Source organism: Chlamydotis macqueenii, chromosome 23 (genome assembly GCF_036417535.1).
Source record: "Chlamydotis macqueenii isolate bChlMac1 chromosome 23, bChlMac1.mat, whole genome shotgun sequence".
NCBI classification, from domain to species: Eukaryota; Metazoa; Chordata; class Aves; order Otidiformes; family Otididae; genus Chlamydotis; species Chlamydotis macqueenii.
This window is the reverse complement of record NC_141578.1, coordinates 6,738,235-6,758,929: the sequence shown is the minus strand read 5'-3', so window position 1 is coordinate 6,758,929 and position 20,695 is coordinate 6,738,235. Positions and strand designations below refer to the sequence as shown.

At 60.9% G+C, this 20,695-nt stretch overlaps 1 protein-coding gene across 2 annotated transcripts; it reads right to left on the bottom strand.

Annotated features, from left to right (window-relative positions):
* Positions 1 to 4,822: 4,822 nt before the first annotated feature.
* TAFA3 (TAFA chemokine like family member 3) lies at positions 4,823 to 20,300 on the bottom strand. Of its 2 annotated transcripts, XR_015260990.1 has the most exons (7): positions 20,168 to 20,300; positions 14,826 to 14,910; positions 14,471 to 14,586; positions 8,070 to 8,219; positions 7,106 to 7,230; positions 5,538 to 5,737; positions 4,823 to 4,946 (listed from the first exon to the last, which is right to left on the bottom strand). XR_015260990.1 is itself a non-coding variant. In XM_086765661.1 (6 exons), the coding sequence occupies exons 3-6, from the start codon at positions 14,583 to 14,585 to the stop codon at positions 5,726 to 5,728; spliced, it is 402 nt and encodes a 133-aa protein (XP_086621787.1). In that variant the 5' UTR covers position 14,586; positions 14,826 to 14,910; positions 20,168 to 20,300; the 3' UTR covers positions 4,823 to 5,725. The 2 variants fall into 2 exon arrangements, 1 of the variants encoding a protein (XP_086621787.1); XM_086765661.1 differs by having other exon boundaries at positions 4,823 to 5,737.
* Positions 20,301 to 20,695: the final 395 nt, after the last annotated feature.

The window sequence follows — 20,695 nt, the reverse complement described above, 5'->3', positions numbered from 1 at the left end:
GAACATCTCCACAAATGCACGTTTTAATAAAACATGAGGACGCGGTTCTGGAACAGCCACCTAATGCATCAGACATCCCCATCACAGCTTATCAACCGGAGCAAACTCCGAGCAGCATTTTCACCTTGGTGGCTCTAAGGGGGTCCCACCACGTGCGAGGCAATGGGGACAGTGCCCGCAGCCCCGTGTCCCCACGCACAGGCAGTGGGGCCTGAGAGCAGCCGGGCTGCAGCTGCCTTCCTCGTCCGGCCCCAGGTGCCGGCGGGACGGGGCAGCGCATGAGAACGCTGGGGCTGCTCGCTTCACCCCTGCAGCCCCCTCGGTCCAACAGGGATGTGTCTGCTTATGGGCACGCCAGAGAGAAAAATTGTAGAGAGTTTCTTAGTGAAAGGTATTGGCAAACTAGAAAAACACCGAGCCACATCCTCGCATGCAGACACACACACGCTCTTGCCAGAGCAGCTGCAAGCCCCTTCCACCCGTTTGAGCCAGGTACGCTGGGTGGGACGGACTCGGCCTCTCCTCTGATAAGCCACATTTGGTTTTCTGCATTCCTAAACACTGCATGGGAGCTGCACAGTAACTTTTTTTCCATAGCTGAGGTGACTCTAGCAAAAATCTTGCTGCTTCTGGAAAAGGCAGTACTTTTCTTGCCCTTGTTGGAATTTGTTGTAAAAGCAGCAGCAAAGCAAACGGCCAGAGAGGAGCGACCGAGCGACAGCAGGATGGGGGTGGCAGGGGTTACTTCTGCCCCTTCCTGCTGCAGGGAAAGGGAGCCGATTCAGTCGGAGAGGAGGAAATCTAAAACCAGTGGAAGAAAGCGTTCCTCCAGCCCTAAACTGCATCTCAAGAAGATGCTGCAGGAGCAGCACCGGCAGAAGTCACAGGGGTGGCACCAGCTACAGCTGGAAAACATCAGGGGAAGCAGATGGGAAACAGGGAAGGGCACGGACCAGCATGCTCAGCACGCGCCGCAGGCTGGTGAGGGACAGGGACACCGAGGACGCGGGTCCGGGAGCAGCAGCTTCTCCCGGGGTGGCACACGGTGTCACGGCAGTCCCGGCCTGGGTGGGGTGAGCTCCCGGCGGCAGCATCCCTCCGAAAGTCCCTGCTCCGGAATGGCGTACTGCCGACAGGTAGCACCGATTTATAAAGCAGAAATAAATGAGTCTGTTCTGCAATTTCACCTAATTTTGTCTCCCATTTCAATTTGTCATCTTTCAGCGTAATGCCGGGCGGTTAATTATGTTTCCGTCTTATTTCCCAGATAATACCCCCTTGTACTGCACACCCTCGCTGCTCAAAGGTTTCGTTCTACTTTTCATTTCGCCTCCTAGCACAGCTCTAAATTTAGTCAGCTGGTAATTTTGGGGTATTTTATACATTATGTCTTTATTATTGTGAAGTAAAATGGAATCCTTGTCTTTTAAATCACTTTAATAATCCTCCATCAAGCCTTAATACAAAAGGCTTTTTTTTTTTCCTTTAAGACTAATTGAATGGGGCGTAATTACAATACCAGGCAGATGATGTTGAAAGTACCTTACCTGTGACGCTTTCCTCTGCCTAATCGCCCCTTCGGCGACTTGCAGCTCTTGGCTGCGCGAGCTCCCCATCAGTTACCGCACTAACACGTCAAGCCCAAGCTCAGGGGATCTGGGCACGCTGCTGCCCCTGGGCTGGCATCTCAAGGTCTCCAAGCTGCTGCCACAGCCTCAGCGGCTCCTCCAGGGACCAGCGGCGTGGTCCCGGGTGGAGAAAAGGGGACAGGGTGAGGCAGCCAGGGGCCATGGGTGTGGCACCGTCCCACCGAGGGACCAAAGACACGGGACATCGTGCAGAGTCCTTGCGGGAGCGGGCACCGGCGGCCACAGCGCAGGGATGCTCCCATCGCCATCCCCCTCTCCCCTGGGGTAATGCTGTGGGTAGGGATGCTCTGCCTCCGGCCAAAGGAAAGCCTTGAAAATACAGAAAGAGCACACGGGAGGAGTGCCAGGAGCATCCTTCCCCGGCTCCCCCAGACACGAGAGGGAAACCAGCAGTGCCGCAGGCAGCAGCGCTTCCCTCCCAAACGCATTTCCCTGCCAGGAGGGGAGCAGCAATTTTCTGTTTCCATGTGCTTCACTGCAACTGCGGTACGCAACGGGAGAGGCCAGCACTCAGCAGAGACACCCAGGGGCTGCTTCCTCACTAAACTGTGTATTGTGGTGAGTGAAAAATAAGCATTAAGGGTGGCTGTTAAGCAGACAATAAAATGTTTTTATATCAACGTAGGTGTCAAGCTCGACAGCTCTGCAGAGTGGATCCTTCACATTTTGAGCAGCCCCGTGCTTGCTGTCAGAAATGAGATTTCCACTCCACATCCGACAGCCGGTGCTGGCGGTGGGGCCAGGCCTCCCGGGAGGGGACGTACAAACACAGACTGGGCCTGGGCCTGGGGGGGACCCCGCACTGCAGTAGCCACCATGCAAAGGAGGGACAGGGTGGGGGACGTCTTGACAAAGCATCCTGGGGAAATGAATGTGTTCTGCTCTAGGATCATGATGAGCTGCTTTCCAGAGCTGCTCCAGGACCACCCATCTCCAGCATCCCTCTGGTTAAACTTCCCTGGCCAGAATTCACTCACACACAGGCTTGACACCAGGGAACAACCCCTGCGAGAGAACAGCACGCCCAGGGCACTGAGACACCTCCACCGCCCAGGCCAGCTCAGCAGGGCATGGCAGAGCCTCCCCAACCACCCAGGACCAGCCAGAACTGGGAGAAGAGAGACTCAGGAAGGCTGCTAAGAAAGCACAGAGCACAAGCATCTTCTCAGAGCCACACTGCTCCAGCCCAGCACAGGAGCAGAAGAAGCCAGCACCTGGAACCTGCGGCTGCCCAGCCCCAGCACAGAGAGCTGTAGGGAGAGCCCCGCTTCCATGGGGAACAGCGGCAAGGAAAGTGTGAGCAGTACCTTGAGCAGCTGTGAGCCACACCTCCTCATCCCACAGCAGCATCCCACAGCAGCATCCCTCATCCCACAGCAGCATCCCTCATCCCACAGCAGCATCCCTCATCCCACAGCAGCCCCAGCTGCCCCCTGCTCCTGTATTTAAGCTCTCTTGGGGCCAGATTGCCCATTGCCCCCAGCTGTCCTCGAACCACAGCCCTTAACCCCTTCCCATCCCCACATCCTGCCCCTTCCCCCAGCTCGCCAGGCACACAGCTCCTTGTCCTCCCTCACCCTGGGGAAGCTGCCGCAGTTTTTGCTGGCAAACCCTGGTTTGGGGCTGGGGGACGAGCCCAGGGGCTCTGGGGCTCCACCAGGCCGGTTTCGGCAGAGCAAGGAGGCAGAGGCAAACGCTGGGTTATACAGCCCAGCCCCTCACCCCACACCCCGGCCCGGAGCTGGGCACGAGGAGCCCTGTCCCGTCCCCGCATGCGCTGCCCCGTGCTCAGGGCGAGTCCTGCTGCTGCTCTCTGCGAGGGCAGATCCTCTTTTTTTTCAGTGCTGAGGAATCTCGTGTCAATTATTCTGAATTTGTTTCTTTTTTTTTTTCTCCTGCTGTTTGCTGTTTTTAACTGATAAGATACATCAGATACAGCTCTGCATCGGGAGAGGCACAGGAGGCTGATGTTTTTTTCTCCATCTTTTGTCCATCTCGGGGAAGGATGCTCCTGCTGTGCATCCGTTCTGATAACTTGTGGCCCGGGCTTGTCTCGCTCCTTTGATGGAGGAAAGCCATCTCAAGGGTATTTTCGGTCATTCCACTGTCCCAGGACAGAAAGCCACCGCGCCATGGGGGCTGTCCCACATGCAGCTCAGTGATGTCCCCGCGTCAGGAGAGCGCGATGGCCCTGGGCACGCGGGGCAGCTGCTGGCTCGTCCTCTGCGGGGCTTTGTCCTCCAGCCAATGCAACGGACAGTAACAAAAAACGGATCCAAACACTTGGCAAAACACAAAAGCCCTTTGCTGGGAAACCCAGCAGCCAAGCTGTGCAGGGCCGTGACCGTGACGGGACAAGTGCTCTGGCAGCACATCAGCGGCCGCAGCCCCGAGGCATGGCTACCCGCCCGCCGCAGCCGGAGCAGGTTGTCGCCGGTCAGATCTCGGCGCACAGAGATGGAGAGACACGGGCAGAGGCATCCCTGCGGCAGCGTCTGTGAAACCACGCTGATAATCAGCCCACTGAGCCCCACCAGAACGGCTCCTCTGCGGCTTGGCGAAATGAAGGAGTATGCCTTTTTAATGCGACGTGTAATTAGAGAGCGTAAGTCACAGCCAAAAGATCTTATTGAGCCAGAGGATTAGGCAGTCGCATGAGTAATGAGAGCAGCAGCCGCTGCAGCAGTGGGTTGGGATCGGAACGGCCAGGGCCCGCGGCCCTTCCGCTTCGGCTCTGGTTGGCACGAGAAGCGCTCCCGAAGCCTCCTCCGCTGCTGAATGAAAAGATCCTTTGCAGAGTCTAAAATGAATTTATTATTTCACAGTCCGGTATTTACACCACATCTGGAGTGGGTATCACATACCCCGTTACAAAAACGTCCAAATAACCAGTCCCGGGGGGCAGCCGGAGCTCGGAGGCCCCCGCGCCGCCTCCAGCCCCCAGCCCCTCCCGAGCCGGCACGTCCCCGCACAGGCTGCGGGGCTGGGGTCCCCGCGCAGGTGTTGGCCCTGCTCCCCACGTGCCAGCGGCCTTGCCAGCGCAGCAGCCCCGGGGTCCCCAGCCCCGCCGACATCGGGAGCACAGGGCTCCCCTCCTTTCCCCTTCGAGCTGCCAAACCAGGGGAAACAGTGCGTCCCAGACAAGGTCATGAGCTCAGGGCCAGGAGATGGTACGCTTTTCTTTATTTTTAATTAATGCGGTGAAGCCTGGCTCCGTCCGGGTCCCTGGCTGGGCAGCTGCACAGCGTCAGGCTCTCCAGATCTGAGGTCTCCCCGGCACTTTATTCTGAAATTTGACTGCAAACACAAGCAGTGACTTGGTGCCCGGACTTGCACAGCAGAGAACAGACATTGAACTCGCAGCCCGGCTAATGCCATTACCGAGGAAGGAGGAACCAGCAGCGTGCTCCACGGGGACGCGTCAGCACCGCCGGGGGCTGGCGGGGTCCCCACGCGCTGCATCTGCCACACATGGGCACAGCAGCCAGGTCACGGAGCAGGGAATGGACACTGTTCCGGGGTCGGAGCAGCCCCCCGGCCAACACGAGGTCCGGCCGGAGCTCAGCTGGAAGCGCACTGGGCCAGGAGCCATGAACCAAACAGCGCAGGGTTTCACACAACCATTGATGCCCAGTTCCTGATGGCAGCCCTGATTCAGCATCCTGGGGGCCAGGAAAAGGCAACTCACAGCCATGATTTCAGCTATTTCAGAATAAAGCCCATTCTGGGGACCGCTGTCTCTGTGCTGTCAACAGCTCTCACACAAGTGGAGTATTTCATTTAAGAGGACGGGAAAATGAGCCCATTTCTTGGTTGGTGAGCATGTCCACATGGCAGGAGCGGACTGTGGAGCGACAGGAGTCTTGCAGCTGTCCTGGGGTCCCATACCTGCAGGCTCTGGGGAAGCTGGGGCTCAGCGGATGCTCCGATCCAGTACCTGGCGCAGGTCCCGGCAGCCGGCACAGGACGGCGGCCCTGAAGCATCCCACCTCCACCGGCCGGGCCACGGCCCGCTGCTCACGGCTCCGCAGAGTGCCGGGGACCCGCGTTGAGGCTGGTGCCGAGCGGCACGGACGCTATCGCGTGACCTGTGGGCAGAGAAGAGCGGGGCAGGCGCCTGCTGACGGAAACGGTCAATCTGAGCGGGCAGGCTGCCCAGTGCACGGGGCTGATTCCCCCGTGCGTAAACTGTCAGCGCGCAGCCTCGGGAGATGCGCGTGGTTTGCTCTTTGCATCCGCTGAATGGGGCGGTCGTTCCAAATCACAGCTCATGGGCTGTGCGTGAACCCCGTGCTCTGGCTACAGCTTCTCTGGGGTCCGTCCAGGACGGGCAAGCCCAGGCCCCTTGGCACAGTCCCCAACGGGCACCCAGGGCCACCAAAAGCCCTTTTCAACAGATGGGTCTGTGTTTCCGAAATGCTGCTTCCCTCAGGGAGGGCAGGGGGCCCAAAAGGTGGGCAAGGGGCACGGCCAGGGCGGTCCGGGCCGCGGGAGGAGGGCAGAAGCCCTGGGGTCCCGCAGACGGGCACGGTCCCCAACGGCGGCCCCACACAGCAACGCCAGAGCAGAGGCTCTGAGCTGAGCCAGCGGCCGGGGGAAACAAGCACAGAGTATAAAAATGGGAACAACACTGAGCTAAACGTGGTGCTGCAGTGACCGGCCAGCAACGGGTGCCCAGGGCCACAGGAGCCTTCCCGGACGTCCGTAAAAACACTTGAGCGTGAAAGTGCTCTCCGTGCACAAGGATAATAGCAGTAATGAAAAAATCCCAACATTGCTTAAAACGGTAATTTTATGGCAGGGGATATGGGGTGAGAAAATCTAAGCATAAGGAATAATTCCACTCAGCAATATGAACAATGATCACAAAATTATGCAACCGATTAACCATGGCATACATGTAATTACTAATGAGTTTGATAAAATTTTAATTATACCTTGTTCTTTGGGGCATTCAGCAAGCCATGAAAATAATAATCATGTAGCAGCCTGTCACAGATGACTGCCTCAGACGGAGCAGCGGTGACAGATTTGGGGCTGCGCCGTGGGGGTGGGATGAGCAACCCACCGCCCCACAGCGGCAGGGAGATTCTGGGGGAGCCGGGATGGCCCAGCAGCCCTGGGCTCCTACGGAAATGTCCCCGGCACGTCTGCTGGTGGGCTGAGCCCCCCAACGCCCCCCTCACCCAGCCTCCCCGGGGGGGTCATCGATCAGCAAAGCCCTGGCACCCACTTGGGGTTTGTGCCACCCCCACCGGCCCCTCCGGCACCAGTGATACCAGCACAGCCCAGACCCTCTGCTCTGCTTCCGTGCGTCCCTAACAAACGGCGTGTGCCCTGGAGAAGCCCAGGCTCCCCCCTTCCCCTGTGAACTTTTGGGGGATGCTTCCCTGAGTTCTGCTCGCCCCAGGCCAGGGAAAGCGTGGCCACGTGCCCGCGCCCTGCCAGGGACGTACCTTGGTCGTCTTCACTTTGTTGCCGCTACTACAGCTCCAGCCGGAGAGGTCGGGCAGCACCTTGCACTCCTCCCCATCGAGGCAGGGTTCCATCTGGCACCACCACTTCTGCAGCACGATGGAGGCTGGGGAGAGCGGGGTGTCAGCGGCCGGGCAGCGGCGCGGGGGGTGTCGGCCCTGCGCGCTGGCAGTGACCCTGCCGAGGAGCCGCGCGTCGCCTGCCTGGCCTCCCTCGACCCAACGGCTCCACGCGCCTCCGCAGAGCCCTGCCTTCTCCCACCACCCCGGCACAAAGCCCAGCGCCAGCCCGTCCTACATCGGGGCAAAGGGACCGTCTGCTGCCACTCGGCTGCCAGGCTCCCGTAACTCACGCCTCCAGCGTGGGTCACCAGCGCGGGCTCCCCTCTGTTTGGGAACGACAACATACGCGAGCTGTCCGGGACAACGACAGCCTTCCCGACAATTCACCCTGGCACTTCCCGGTGTTCCGCACAGGACTCCAGCCAACAAGCGAATCGGTACCACGCCGGCAGAGCCTGCAGCTGCTCCTGACAGCCCTTGGGTGACGCCACGTGATGCCGTGCGATAAAATATACATGGCCTGGGCTTCGCTTAGCGCTCCTCGCAGGTGACAGTGCTGCATGGCTGCAGTCACATCCCTGCCTTCAGCTGCAGCGGCACGGCGAGCGGGCGTGCAGGGGTCGACACTGTGGTGCCTGGCCCTAACTGGAGGGGCTTGAGCCGCTGGAGAACCATGATCCACTCATGGCACAGCCCGGGGCTGCAGGGGTGGCGTGGCCATGCCATCGTAGAGCATCCCCAAAGCGCTGCCTCTCCCTCTCCGCAGCAGCCCCTGGGCAGATCCCCTCCGTTAGCCCTGGGGCACAGAAACCCCACACCTGCCCGAGCGACGGGGAAGACTGGGGCTGTGTGGGTACACGGCTCGCGGCCAGGCGGTACTCACCATCCACACAGGAGGGAGCCGCCCGCGTTGTCCCTGCCACCTGCCCCGGGAAGCAGGAGCATTTCACGGTCTGGGAGCGCTCCTCGATCTTGTTCTTATTGCAGCACCTGTGAGCGGCAATGACCTCGCACGTGCCGGGCTCTACGTGCACTGTGGGAGGAGAACAGCTGCCGTCAGCGGGGCTGTGCCCCAAAGACCCCCAGGTCACCCCCCGCTCGCCACCCCGGGCAGCGCTGCCGGCGCTGCTCTGCCGCTCCCCCTCCCAGCACCATTGAAATATTAAGGAAGAAAGAAAACTGATGTGTTGGCTTATGACCTCCGGGACCCGGGTTTAGAAGCCAGTTAGCGTCGCAGATCAATGACTTCTGCTGGGTAATGGCCCACACAATCAGGACACACATCAGCCAAACGGGGCTGGACAGACTCCACCGCCGTGACCCGAGAGCGGGCGATCCCCGCGGGCCCAGTCCAACGAGCACCGGAGGAGCGACCGGGCACCATCCCAGCCAGGCTCAGCTCCAGCCGCTGGGACGGTCCCGCAGCCCCGTCCACCCCCAGCCCTGCGAAGCGAGGCAGCCGGCCCGGGGAGTTCGTGCTGCAGGTTCGTGCCGGTGTCCCCTGCCCAGCTCCAGGGGAACCGCCACGTGAAGGGGACCAGGGGCGGCTGACACCCTGCCTGCGTCACGGCAAGCGCCGCCGTGGGTCCCTGGGGAGGCAGCGCGTACCCACGCTCACCGCCCGCCTTCCAGCAGCTTTTGGAAAGCAGCCACTCCAGCATCTCAAGTGTAAGCTCAGGGAAACGGGATCTCTCCCCAGGCGCCGGGGGAAATCCCTCTGCCTCGCAGCCGCGTTTTCACATCCCTGCTAGGAAACGCTGCTCCGAGTGCGACCTCCCAGCATGTGCCGGCCAGGCACGGCCGTGCCAGCTCCCAGCCGCAGCAGCCCTGGCCGCTCTCCAGCTCTCAGTGTGACCGGCAGACCAAAGCACAGAACGCCAGAGCGGCCCCAGGACCCGCTCCCTAGCGATGCCACCAGCCTGGGGCCAGGGCAGAGGCACCCGCGGCGGCACAGAAAGGCCACGTCCCAACGCCAACGCAGCCAGTGCCAACACCGCCCGTTCCTCGCAGCCTGCTCCATCTGGGAGCCGCGGCCGGGAGCCGCGCACCCCTGTGCCCTGCGCCCGCCAGCACACGGGCAGGACGGGCCGTGCGATCACCACAGCTTTAATTTGGCTCTATTTATTGTTATTTCATGGTCATTTTCTTTTAATGAATCATCACTTCCATTTCTGCCCGTAATAATTACACAATTACCTATCCTGGACGTATTTTGTAATAGCATCTCTGGCCATAAATTGTATCCATAAATTTTAAATGCCATCGTAAGTCAGCTTTAATGATAATTTCCATTCTTTTTGTATGCAGGAATGGTAGACTTTGGTGAAAGGGAGAAGGAAAGCAACTCATTACAGAAAAACGTGACTGTTTTGCCCTGTTTTTACAGTTAATGGGATTTTTCAAATAATCTGAGGAATAAGCAGAGGTCCTTGGCTTCAGCTAGCTGCGACCCCACATTCCCACCACGCTCTGCCCCAGGACCACGAGGAGCCACTCACCCACCCCACGCACCTCAGCGCAGCCCCCCCACCCCAAAACAGGGGATTTCACCCCCTCCGACTTCAGCGCTCACACCTCGCTGTTTTTATAGGGGCATCCTGGCGAAGTTTCATTAGCAGAGCTCTTCCCAGGAGGAAGGGCCAGACGACCCCTCTGCTCCCTCTCACTCCTGCTCTCCAGCTTCTCATTTTCAGCTGATTTTGAAAGGTTGAGCAGAGGGAGAGCCAGGCAGAACTGAGAAATCGCTCATTACAGCCATGCAACAAGAGTTTGCTAACACGCCAAAGCCTTTGAATTTGCTCAAAAAGGTGCAGCACGGAGATAAAGAAAATTTTTGCCTCTCCTCCGCCTTCCTGCAGCTGGCTGAGCTCGGCAGCGCAGTGCCGGACCCGTGGCCTCGGAGCCTGCGGGCACCCGCCGCATCCCTGCCAGCCACGCCGAGGGACCCCAGCTGTCCCGTGGCCCATCTCCAGCCCACCCAGTGGGAAAGGCAAAACCCAACGTGCACGAGAGCTGCTCTCGAACCCACGGCAGACGAAGCCCTCTGCATCAGACACAGCGATTCCCAGGATGTCAGCAAGAGCCTTTGCCGTTTCCTTGCTGCGGAGGAGATGAGCCGCCCCGTGCCGGGGGATGCCAGCGGCGAGCGGTGCCCAGGGGCTCCCCACCACGCCAGGCTTCGTGTCACGTGGGAAGAGCAAGCAGAGACCCCGCGCGCAGTGAGAGCGACGGCTCCTCCAGAGCTCCCTGCAGCCGCTCCCCTCTTGCTGAGCAGCAGGGAACTTCCAGCCCGGTCGGACTGCAAACGCAAACCAGACCGATGGTGCGTTTAACACCCCAAGCAGGAAACCCTCAGACAGCCTGGGACGAGTTCCAGAGCTTCTGGCACACTTCCCCCTCCCATTTAACTGGTATTTCTCCACTGGAACCCTTCAAAAAAAAACCAACCTTATCTCATGGAACCACAAAAGCATCGTAAGAGCACAAGGCTTTTGAATCCTGCATGTAAAAATAAAGTAAAAATGTTGTCCTACTCTGGCTGACCTTTAAGCGAGCGGCAGAACACGTTTTTTTTTGTGGCATAACCTGAAATGACACACTGTGTGTGTCTCAGGGAGGCGTGGGCACGGCTCCACGTTTAGTGCAGAACATCACTCCGCTTGCCGGCGGGGAGCTGGGAAATGAGGAGAAGCTGGACGTGTGTACCTGCCAGGCAATGCCCAAAGCCGCGGCACCGCAGTGCTGGTGAACGGACCCGGGCGTCCCGAGGAGGGCTGGGCAGCACAGCCGGGACAGGCACCTGGGAGGGGACAGAGGGTCCAGGCCCCGGTGGGGTGCAGGGCCGCGGGCTGGCTGGGCTCAGCCCCGGGGCACGGGGAGCGAGGGGCTCGTGGGCAGACCCAGGCAGCCAGTGGCGCGAGTGATCCGTACTGCGTGCCCCGCAACGGCTCCTCTACTAATATTCACTGAATAATTAAAGCCTTAAAATCACTGCTGCCTTAGGTGCATGTATTATTTAAGAGGGTTTTGGAGAGAAGCAGGCTTGTTTTTATTGCTCATTATCACCGCACGTCAGTTGGGATTTTTTACTGTCTTGTCACCTCAAGACTCCACGTCGTGCTCTGTCCCCCTCGTCGCGTGGGTGAGCGTGCGCACATCCACGAACAGCTCGTGCAAAGCCCATCGCTTCGCACTTGCAGGCAGAAACCCAAACGCCTGGGCTGTGTCGAGAGGAGCCAGAAGCGCTCTGCTGCCGTGCGACAGACAAACCCGCACGGGCACGCTGCGGCCAGGGGATGCGGCTCCCGACACGCAGCCTGCCCTCCGCCGCAGCACCGCACGCTGCTCCCCACGCACCCAGCGCAGCTCCCGCCCCATCTACGGAGGGCGGCTTAGAAAAATATTCCAGCTTGACGTAACGGCTGCACACGACAGGAACCAACCCTTCCCCAGGTGAGAGGGAATCTCGCAGAAGCGTCTCACAAATAAACACCACAGAGCTGCCGTCTTCACTCCGAGCAGCGATGCGCTGACCAGTAAATCTCCCTTAAGAGATAACTGGAGATGGGTGCTCTCCACTCGCTCACAGAACCTCACTTCCCAAAAGCAAATCCCAGCTGACAAAGGCCTTCTTCTGCTCCGGGTTGAGGGATGGATGTGGACGGAGGCAGAGATGGCACGTTGGTTGTCAGCATCAGGGGCTCACCCGAAGGTGCTGGGGCCAGCTCTGCGGGCACTGCGTCCAGACACGCCAGCCTTGTTCGGCACGTAGAGCTCACGACGCCGTACGGGGGATTAAACTGGTGGTGAATCGCTCCTCACCGAGGAGTCTCCTATTCCATTGCCAAACGACCTGATCTCCGCTTGGCTCACACGGTTGTCCAAATCCAGTCACGCACCCCGGGAAGCGCCACTCTGCACAGACACATCAGCACTGCCCGCGTGCTGGGGAGCACAAGCGACCAGATCTCATTTCCCTGGACGGCTGCCGGAGGGTCTGCAGGGGGCTTTCTGTTCCAGGAATTCCTAGGTTTAGGGGCTCCAAAACCCTGTGGCTGTATCGTCACAACTAAAGATCCTCCTCTGCTACTGCCCATTTTGAGGTGCCACCCCTGGTTTTAGCTGTGACTAACACAGTGCAGCCGAAAGCTCTGGATGTGCCCGTCCTTCCTCACACACATCACACACATCAGCCCCCCGCTCTGGGGTCGCAGGCCCCACTGGGACAGCCATCCCCGCGCCCCGCACACGCAGAAACGTCACCGTGGGCTTCCTAGGGCAAAAACCTCATTGCAACCCAGCCTGCAACCTTACAAAGGCGCGTGTCAAACATAACCTGTACTGCAAACTGTCCCAAATGAAGCAAAAGCACAGGGCAGACAGCAGGAGAATAGAGCCCCTGAACTCCGCCAGCAGATCAGGAATTCCTGGTTTGAGCCGGCAGAAATCCAGCCTGGGAGAGGAGGCAGCCGCAGCGTGGCCACGCTGCACACTGACAGTGCCAGGACACAGGACGCGCAGAGAGAAACCGTGTTCATACAGACACGGAGCGGGGTCAAGGCTGTAAGCATTTGCCCCCAGTACGCCCTCGTTGCTGCGGGTTAGGCGTTGCCTGAACAAAAAGTACAGGACGCGGTCCACTGTGGATAAATCCGTGTGACCGAAAAATCCCCGGCTCTCTGCCTGCGAGCGCGTGAACACGCCAGCCTGTCCCCGCGCGCGCGGGGCAGGATTTGTACAGAATTCACACCCCACGAGCACACCTGGGCCCCTGCACGTCAAACCCGAGTGAGCTCAGCGTGCTTAGCGCCAGCCCTGACTTCCCCACGCCGCCCTCCCTGCCAACCGCGCCCGCCCGCCACAGGCAGGGCCGGCCCGGACCCCGGCCATCCCGAGCTGGGGCCAAAACCTCATCCTGCACCCACGGAGAGTTCTGTCTTCTCAGGTACGGGTTAGAAAGGGGGAAGGGCTGGCCGGTGAGGGAGTTGCTCTGGAAGATGCGGTTTGGTTTTAAGCAGCGAGGATGGGGATTACAGGATTAGAACTGCTTTAACTGTCAGGCAAAAAACCCAGAAATAGGGCAGGGTTAGGTGTGGGGTCAGGCGAGAGCACGAACAATTTCAAATTAACCTTCGCACACCTTCTTCCCCTGACGCAGGCACAGGAGGCAGGCAGCGCGTGCCCCAGGATTGCTCCGCACTCCCAGCACTCGCCCCTGCCACGCTGCCACACGGCTCCGCCAGCAACGCCGGCTCCACCGCCCACGCCGTCCGCCCACCGCGCACCGAGCAGGGAGCCCCCAGCCCCGCACACGGCGTCCCACTCCGGCGCGGCCCACGGGCTCCTGCACCGGGCAGGACAGGCGCGACCTCTCAGCTGCTCCTCTTCTCAAGACGCGAACTTCAACCGTGGGTTCACGTAACCCCTCCAAAAACCCCATCAATGGCACAGAACGGCATTCCAACACACGCGCGCGGCGGGGGACCTTGCAGTCACCGCTGGGAATGACAAATTACCACCCCAGAGGCAAGGCTGCGCTTTCCAGCAAGACATTCAGTTCTACATCAGTTTATGCTTGTTCCACATCTCAAGATGATCTTTACAACCAGAGGGCTGAAAATTTGTGTTTCTAATGAAAGCCTGAAGCGGGGTGTCCATCGCATAGTAAGTGTGGTTCGTGACACTCATCATAAGATGGAAACAGCTACTTCTCGCTGCTCACAGATCAAGAATTACCTCGGTAATAACCTAAATGCACAGATGTGTCTCAGATTTTGCTACAGAAATGAAGAAACCAGCTTTTCAGCTCTCAGACACCTTTGCTCACCAAGCAGCAGTTTTTCAGTGCCCCGTATTAAGCATCACAGGCTGTAACTCCATGGAACAGCCTCACTGCTATGTGGCTCCAGGTCCCTGCCTGTCTCCGAGGAGCAGCCCAGGGAGTTTCCCGCACGCACGGACACTCCAAGTGCAAATCCCACAGCCGTCACAGCGGCACCGGAGAGAAAACATCGGTGCCTCTCGGCATTCACTTGCTGGATTCTGCCCCACGCCTTTGCACGCTCACCCTCAGCGCTCCCACAGCCAGCACGCGCCACAGCCCAAGAGCAGCTGCACTCGTCCTCCCACCCAGGAACGAGGGACTGACCCTCACCAAACACCTCGGCCCCACATAACCCCCACCCTGGACATCCCACGGAGACCCCAAGGTACCACCAGTGTTATGGGGGCCAGGGCGATTGCACAGGAGCGTGACACACATAGCGGGGACGTCGTTTCTCCTACCTGAATGGCTTCTGTGATGGGTGGAGGCCAGCGTCAGTCTTCCCCACAGCGTGGTAAGGCAGAGAGTGAGCACGAAAACCCATCTGCTCAGGCTTTGTATGTCTCTCTCACTCATTCTACGAAAAACAAGAAGAGATGCGTGGAGGAAGAGGGGCTGAGGAGGGCTGGGAGGTGCAGCCCCTGAACGCGTGTGGCCATGGGGATCGGGGTGGCCCGGCTGTGGGGACGCATCCCTGGGAGGCAGGGCACACACCCGGGATTCACCCATCGTCCTCGGACATCTTCAGCAGCACGGGCCATGGCAGCGGAAGGGAAAGAAACCAGGGCAGCAGCAGCAGGGACGCGCGGCAGTTACCTCTTACTGGGGATTCACACCAACGCCTGCGCGTCTGCCAGCCTCGGGTGGGCCAGGTCTGCGCGAGGGGCAGACATCAGCACACCTGAAGGGAGAAGAAGAAATGGGCGGCGATGCCTGCTGTAGGCTCCCGCGCAGCGCGAACTGCCGTGTCCCCCTGGAGCGGCTGGGACACGTCGGGGCAAGGCCGTCCCCACACCAGCACGGACCCGCACACAGCCCCGCACCTCTGCGGGAGGCCAGCCCCCCGCCCTGCTCACCCCCTTGCATGGCAGTGGGGCTCCATCGCCTTCGGAGGAGCCGCTCCTGACTTTTCCTGCTGGGAGCACCAAACGAGGCCCGCGGTAGCACGTTACTAACGCAGATCACGCACACTCAGCGCAGACCCAGAGCGCGTGGGCAGGAATCCGCAGTGAGTCATTCCCAGGTATCGCCTTCTCCGTACGCGGTGACAGCCTCTCGTCACCCTGGCATCACCGAGGTCCCTTGCAGCGACACCCAAGGTTTGGCTCTCACGGGCTGGGTGCTTCGCAAACCACCCACCCACAGACGGACGGATGGATGGAGAGACTGTACCAGGGCTGTCCCAGAGCCCATCGCCCCCCCTCGGCGGGGCTGGTGCTGCGTGGGGTGCTGAGGAACGGGGCAGCTGGTGGCAATGCCCGGGCGGACACGTGCAGCCCGTGGCAGCGCTGGGACCCGCGCCCGCTGTGCTACCGTGATGCCTCGTCTGGGGCTGCCACTCCTCACGAGGTGTCTGCAACATTCGTAAACCCACACAGACACAAAACCGCGTCCGCTGCCTCCCAACACCCCAGTGACCTCTCCTGGCACCGCCGGGTGCACCGGGGCCACGCGCCACCACCGCTGCCCACCGGCACCACGCCCGCAGCCCCTCCCACGCCACGCAGGACGTGCCAGGAAGGAGCCGAGTTTTACATCACTTGGAGCCCTTAAGAGAAGTGAAACCCCCAAAGACTGGGTGTTTTGCTGCCAACTGCTTTGAACACGCTCTCTGTGCTCTTTATCAGCTGCAGCCCTGCAGGCGGGCACAGCTCACGCTCTGGCAGCAGCGCCAGCGGCAACGGCTGTGACAGCAGTGTCCCGCTCGGCCGCTGCCAGGTGAGGTGACAACCTCCCGGCCCCGGTTACCGCCTGCGGAGATCTGCTCCACGGCAAATAACAGTGCTCCACAGCAAATAACAGTGCTCCCCAAAAAACCCAAGGGCCAGATCACACCTTGTTAATGAGCGGCCACGAAGGGAAGCAGCAGCGATGCCAAGGCTGCGGAGCTTCGCTGTGCCGGCCCCTGCTGCCCGCGCCCACCGGAAGCCGGCCAGGCACCGGACAGACCCCAGCTGCCGTGAGAAGAAATCTTTAATTTTCAACCACCTTCTAAATTTCTATCTGCTCTAGACCGGGCTGAGACAGCGAAACAGACTCGCATAATGAAGTGCCAGAACAGAGAACGCTGACATTTTTAATCAAAACCAAGCGATGTGAGGTGGTAAAAGGGCATTTCTTGTTTTGAAGCATTTCAGAATGAATTGTTCCGTTTTAAACTGACATTTCAAAATTTAAAATGTTTCATTCCAAAATGCTGATTTAAAGTGATGTTTTCCATTCTGATTCTCCCAGCTGGAAAAATAAACCAGAAAATGTCACCAAAAGTGTTGACATTTGCCCAGAGAAAAAGAAAGATATCTTGACAAAAACACATATTTTATGCTAGCGAAGAATTTAGAAGGGAGAAAATACTGCTCGGTAACGCTGCGGGACAGGCAGCTCGGCCAGGGGCAGGGGGAAGCATGGCCAGGGAGGGCACGGATACGCGGGCGTCCCGCTCTCCGTCCCGGCCGCGTCCCTGCCCGCTGGGTGACGGGTTGAAAAAGCAAAGGCCCCTCTCGGAGCTGCTCCTTGGCTCCAGCCACCCACGCAGGACAGGGACGCACTCCCACTGCAAACTATATTTAGCCGAGACAGGCTGAGCTGTTTGCTACCGCCAAGGAAGCATGAATAAATCAGCGTTATCAATAATGCAGCCTGCACCGTCCACGCCACACTCAACAAGGAAGCCACCGCGCCGGCGGCAGGAGCCGAGCCGGCGGCCGAGGAGAGCACGCGGGTTGGGAGGAGCGCGAGGCCGCGCGGCGCCATCCCGGCAGCGGCCGTCGGAGCAACGCTCCTCCCCGGAACAGGCACTCAGGGCCCCCGCTCAGCCCACGCTCCCAGTAGAAAACACCGCTTCACAGGAATTGCTGTTTTGACAGTTATCAGCCTCCATCATCCTGAGACTCCAACTACAAATGTTTGGTCTGACTCGAAATTTTTCAGCCTGGAATGTCATTTTGAAATGAAGAGCGGTGTTCTGGCACGTCAAAGCACTTAATTTTGATTGAAAATATCAGTTTTCTCACTCCTGTTGTGTTCTGTTTGGAATTTTGTGGAGTTTTTCATTAACATTTTTGTCAGCCGCTTTCTGCCTTCTGGCTCTGAGCTGCCACCCAAAGTAACTGCAAAGTGCCCGAGCCTCTCTGAAGATAAATCTATAAATCTTGCTCGTAGGCACCACGGCAGAGCTGACCATTCCTCTCCACAGGCCCATGTCCTTCCCCACGGGCACGGGCCACCTCCTGCACCGGAGCACAGGGCTCCCTGGGTGCACAGGCACGGTGGGAGCTGCACCGGCCCCGGACTCCAGCCGCCGTCCCGGTGATGGGAGCCAGAGCGCTGCTCCTCTCCGCACTGGAGCCACAGCAGAGCTGCGACCCTCCTGCCAGGACGCTCCGTTGCAGCTCGGCCAGAACGCAGCCGGCGGCCACACCGCGCTGACGAGGGGCTCTGTCACGCCAAATTACACGCCAAGTCCTGCCGGTCTGCAGCATTGTTTGCAAAGGTCTGTGTGAGCTGGATAACTATAGTTAGCAGATTCCCACCCAAAAAAGACAGAGTGAGGTGGGGGAGGCGGGCACATGGCTGGTTTCTGAGCCAAGCCCTCCTCACTGAGCTCCAACACCGTCAGCCTTTGTGCACATCTGGCCCCACAGCTCTGCCAGCTCTGAAAGCTATTCTCATCCTCCTGCTCTTTCAGTGCTTCTTGGAACTCGGGCACCTTTGCTTGGTGCAGGAAGAGGCGCAGGCTTTGGCGCAATGGAGCATAAGCCGGGGGTCCGCAGTGCCGGGCAGCCCCACGCCCTGGCCGCAGAGCGGGGAGGAAACCTGGCCAGAGCCCAGCAGGCACTGAGATCTTCCCGTGGCGCTGGGGACGTTACGCTGCCCGTTGGAGGGGGCGATGCTGATTTAACGCTTCCCTGAAGCAAAAAGTCAGACCATCTCGGCAAACGCCCCACTGTGCGAGGCCAGGAACAGGCTGCACACCCAGCCCCGAAGCACAGCTCCGAGGGCTGCGCAACAGCGATGACAGCAGCACCGAGAGCCTGCTGAGGCTCCCGAGAAGCTGACGCCTCCTTGAAAGACCCTGACCAGCAAGGAAATACCCCGCGGCCCCCCGGGATGGCCCGGCACAGGCTCAGGCACGGCTCGGCCTCCAGCAGCCAAAAAGAGGGCAAAAGCAGCAGGGCCGGTGTGGCAGAGGGCATCACCCTAACACCCCACAGCTGGAAAACCAGCCGAGTGCCGCATCCTACACCCTGGGCTGGTGAGGAAACGCTCAGACACGGACAGGCTGCTACATCTGGGCCAGGACCCCCAAGACTGCTGCTGCTGCTGCCCATCCTGGGAACAAGCTGGGGGGCCCAGGGGAGGTTGGGCAACAGGATGCTGCCGTGCTCCAAGGGCAGACCAACAGCAGCAGCCTCCATGCCCGCAGCGCGGGGTTCATCAGCGCCAGCCAGCTGATCCTACATCCTAGCTCCCTCCGCAGCACTGGGGATGCTCAGTTACTGGCAAAGCTGGGAAGTCAGAGCTGCTGTGGCTGCAGAGCTGCGCTGACAGGAGCTTCGCGCAGTAACTCCTGCGCCCTGCCATGCTCTGTGCTGCCCTGAACGCTGTCCTGCTCCTCCCCAAAGGGAAACCCCACCGCAGAGGAGCCTGGCCTGAGCCCCAGCGCTCCGGGTTGAGCAGAGCCCTTTTGCATTCCTCGGTTTAGCACTTACTCCGGGGACACTGACAGCAGCCCAGTCCCACAGACATGCCGGTGAGGGCAGCACAAGGCGCCTGCCCTCCAGCCTGGCACATAGATGAAGGGGAGCACACGGAAATGCAGAGGACTCCTTCCCCCAAGCGCGCTCTCTCCTCTACGCCGATTCATTTCCAGCTCCTTGCTCATTCCTCCAGCGTCTGCAGCATTTCCTTCCCAGCTGAGGTGAGCAGGAGGTGGGCTCTGCTGACGGCTTGAACCTTGGCGTCCTCCAGGACCAGGAACCTCTCCCGGGCAGAGCGTGGCCGCTCATCAGGGGTGTTGAAACCCGAGGTCAGCAGCAGCTCGGTCTCGTCAGCAGAGGAGAGCAGAGGACTTGACAGCTCAAAGTGTCACACGACGTCTCACCCGTGCAGCCCTTTGCAGGGGTGCGGGAGCCCTGGCACAGAGGGGGTCTCCCAGGACAAGGGCCCCCGTGCGCTGCAGAGCCCCCCGAAGGCCCACACTGTGCCCGAAGGGACGGCCAAGCGGCAGCAGGAGGGGACCCCTGCCCCTGCCCAGACCCCGGCCCGGGTCCGCTCCTGCCTCTCCTCGGACCGGGACCGCACCTGATAGGCTGGCAGGCGCAAGCTGGTCCCCATCCCGCATCCTCCGAGCCGCCCAGCGCCCCCGCCCCACCGCAGCCCGGCACCCACCCGAGGCGAGCCCACCGCAGACGGAGTCAGAGCAGGGGAAGAAGGCGTGAAGCCCGCATCCCAGCCCATCCCGACCGAAGCTTTGGTGCGGAGCCAGCCGGCATCGCAGGCAGGCAGCGGCCGGCCCCCACGTCCCCCCGGGGGAGGAAGCGTTTTCGGCCGCTGCGCTCTGCCTCCCGAAACGCGCGGGGCTCCGCGGGGATGGCAGAACCGGGGGTAAACCCGCACCCCCGATCGGAGTCCGCCCCGCCAGACCCCAGCCGCCTTCTGCGGGGTGACCGCTCCTTCGGGAGTCACCTGGAACCGCCAAGGCCCTCCCGAGCCCCCCGCCCCGCACCGGGCCGCGCGGAGCCTGGCGCCGGCCCGGGGGGCGATGCGGGATCGGGACACGCCGCACCCGGGCAGCAGCGTGCGGGGACCGGGAGCGCGCCCCGCTGCCCCCTTTGCCCGGTAACGGCCGTGCCCCGGGCAGGGCTCAGCCCGCACCGCACCGCCCCGGGCAGGGACGCAGGGCCCGTCCCGCACCGCCCGCCCCGAACTTTCCGTACCTGCCGGTGCCGTCCGTGCGGGCCGGGGCCGCCGCTGCCCATGGCCGCCGTCCGCCGGGTCAGCGCCGGGTCCGCTGCGGCCGGGGGCCGCTGGCATCGCCGGGCGGCGGCGGCGGCGCGGGGCTCGGCGCGGGGCTGGGCCGGGCGGGGCGGGGGCGGCGGGAGCGGGGCCGCGGCCGGCGAGAAGGGGCGCAGCGCCCCCTGCCGCCCGCCGCGGGGCGGCTCCGGCGACCCCGGCCCCGCACCGAGCCCCGGGAAGGGCGCGGCCCCGCGCCCTTCAGCAGCCGGCAGGGAGGGCTGGTCAGCAGCTCGTCCGCCTGGAAAACAATTTCCTCTCCCCCAAAAAAAGGTGTGGGGGCCCCGGCGAGCAACCGGAGGGACTGTACGGTGCGGGAACGGACGGACGGTGCTCCTGCAGCACTCTCCTCCTCTCCAGGCGGGAGCCCGCCCTCGCTGCCCACCCGCCCCAACTCGCAGCTCGCCCAGGATGCTGGAGCCGGCCCGGGGCACCTCGGCACTGTCCCTCTT

What these genes read in the sequence shown, in the direction of transcription:
- TAFA3 (XM_086765661.1), bottom strand. Translation starts at nt 14,585, where the DNA reads ATGAGTGAGAGAGACATACAAAGCCTGAGCAGATGGGTTTTCGTGCTC. An exon ending in CCATCACAGAAGCCATTCAG is followed by an intron (nt 8,220 to 14,470) that starts GTAGGAGAAACG and finishes CTCCTCCCACAG; the next exon opens with TGCACGTAGAGCCCGGCACG. An exon ending in GGCTCCCTCCTGTGTGGATG is followed by an intron (nt 7,231 to 8,069) that starts GTGAGTACCGCC and finishes CGCTCTCCCCAG; the next exon opens with CCTCCATCGTGCTGCAGAAG.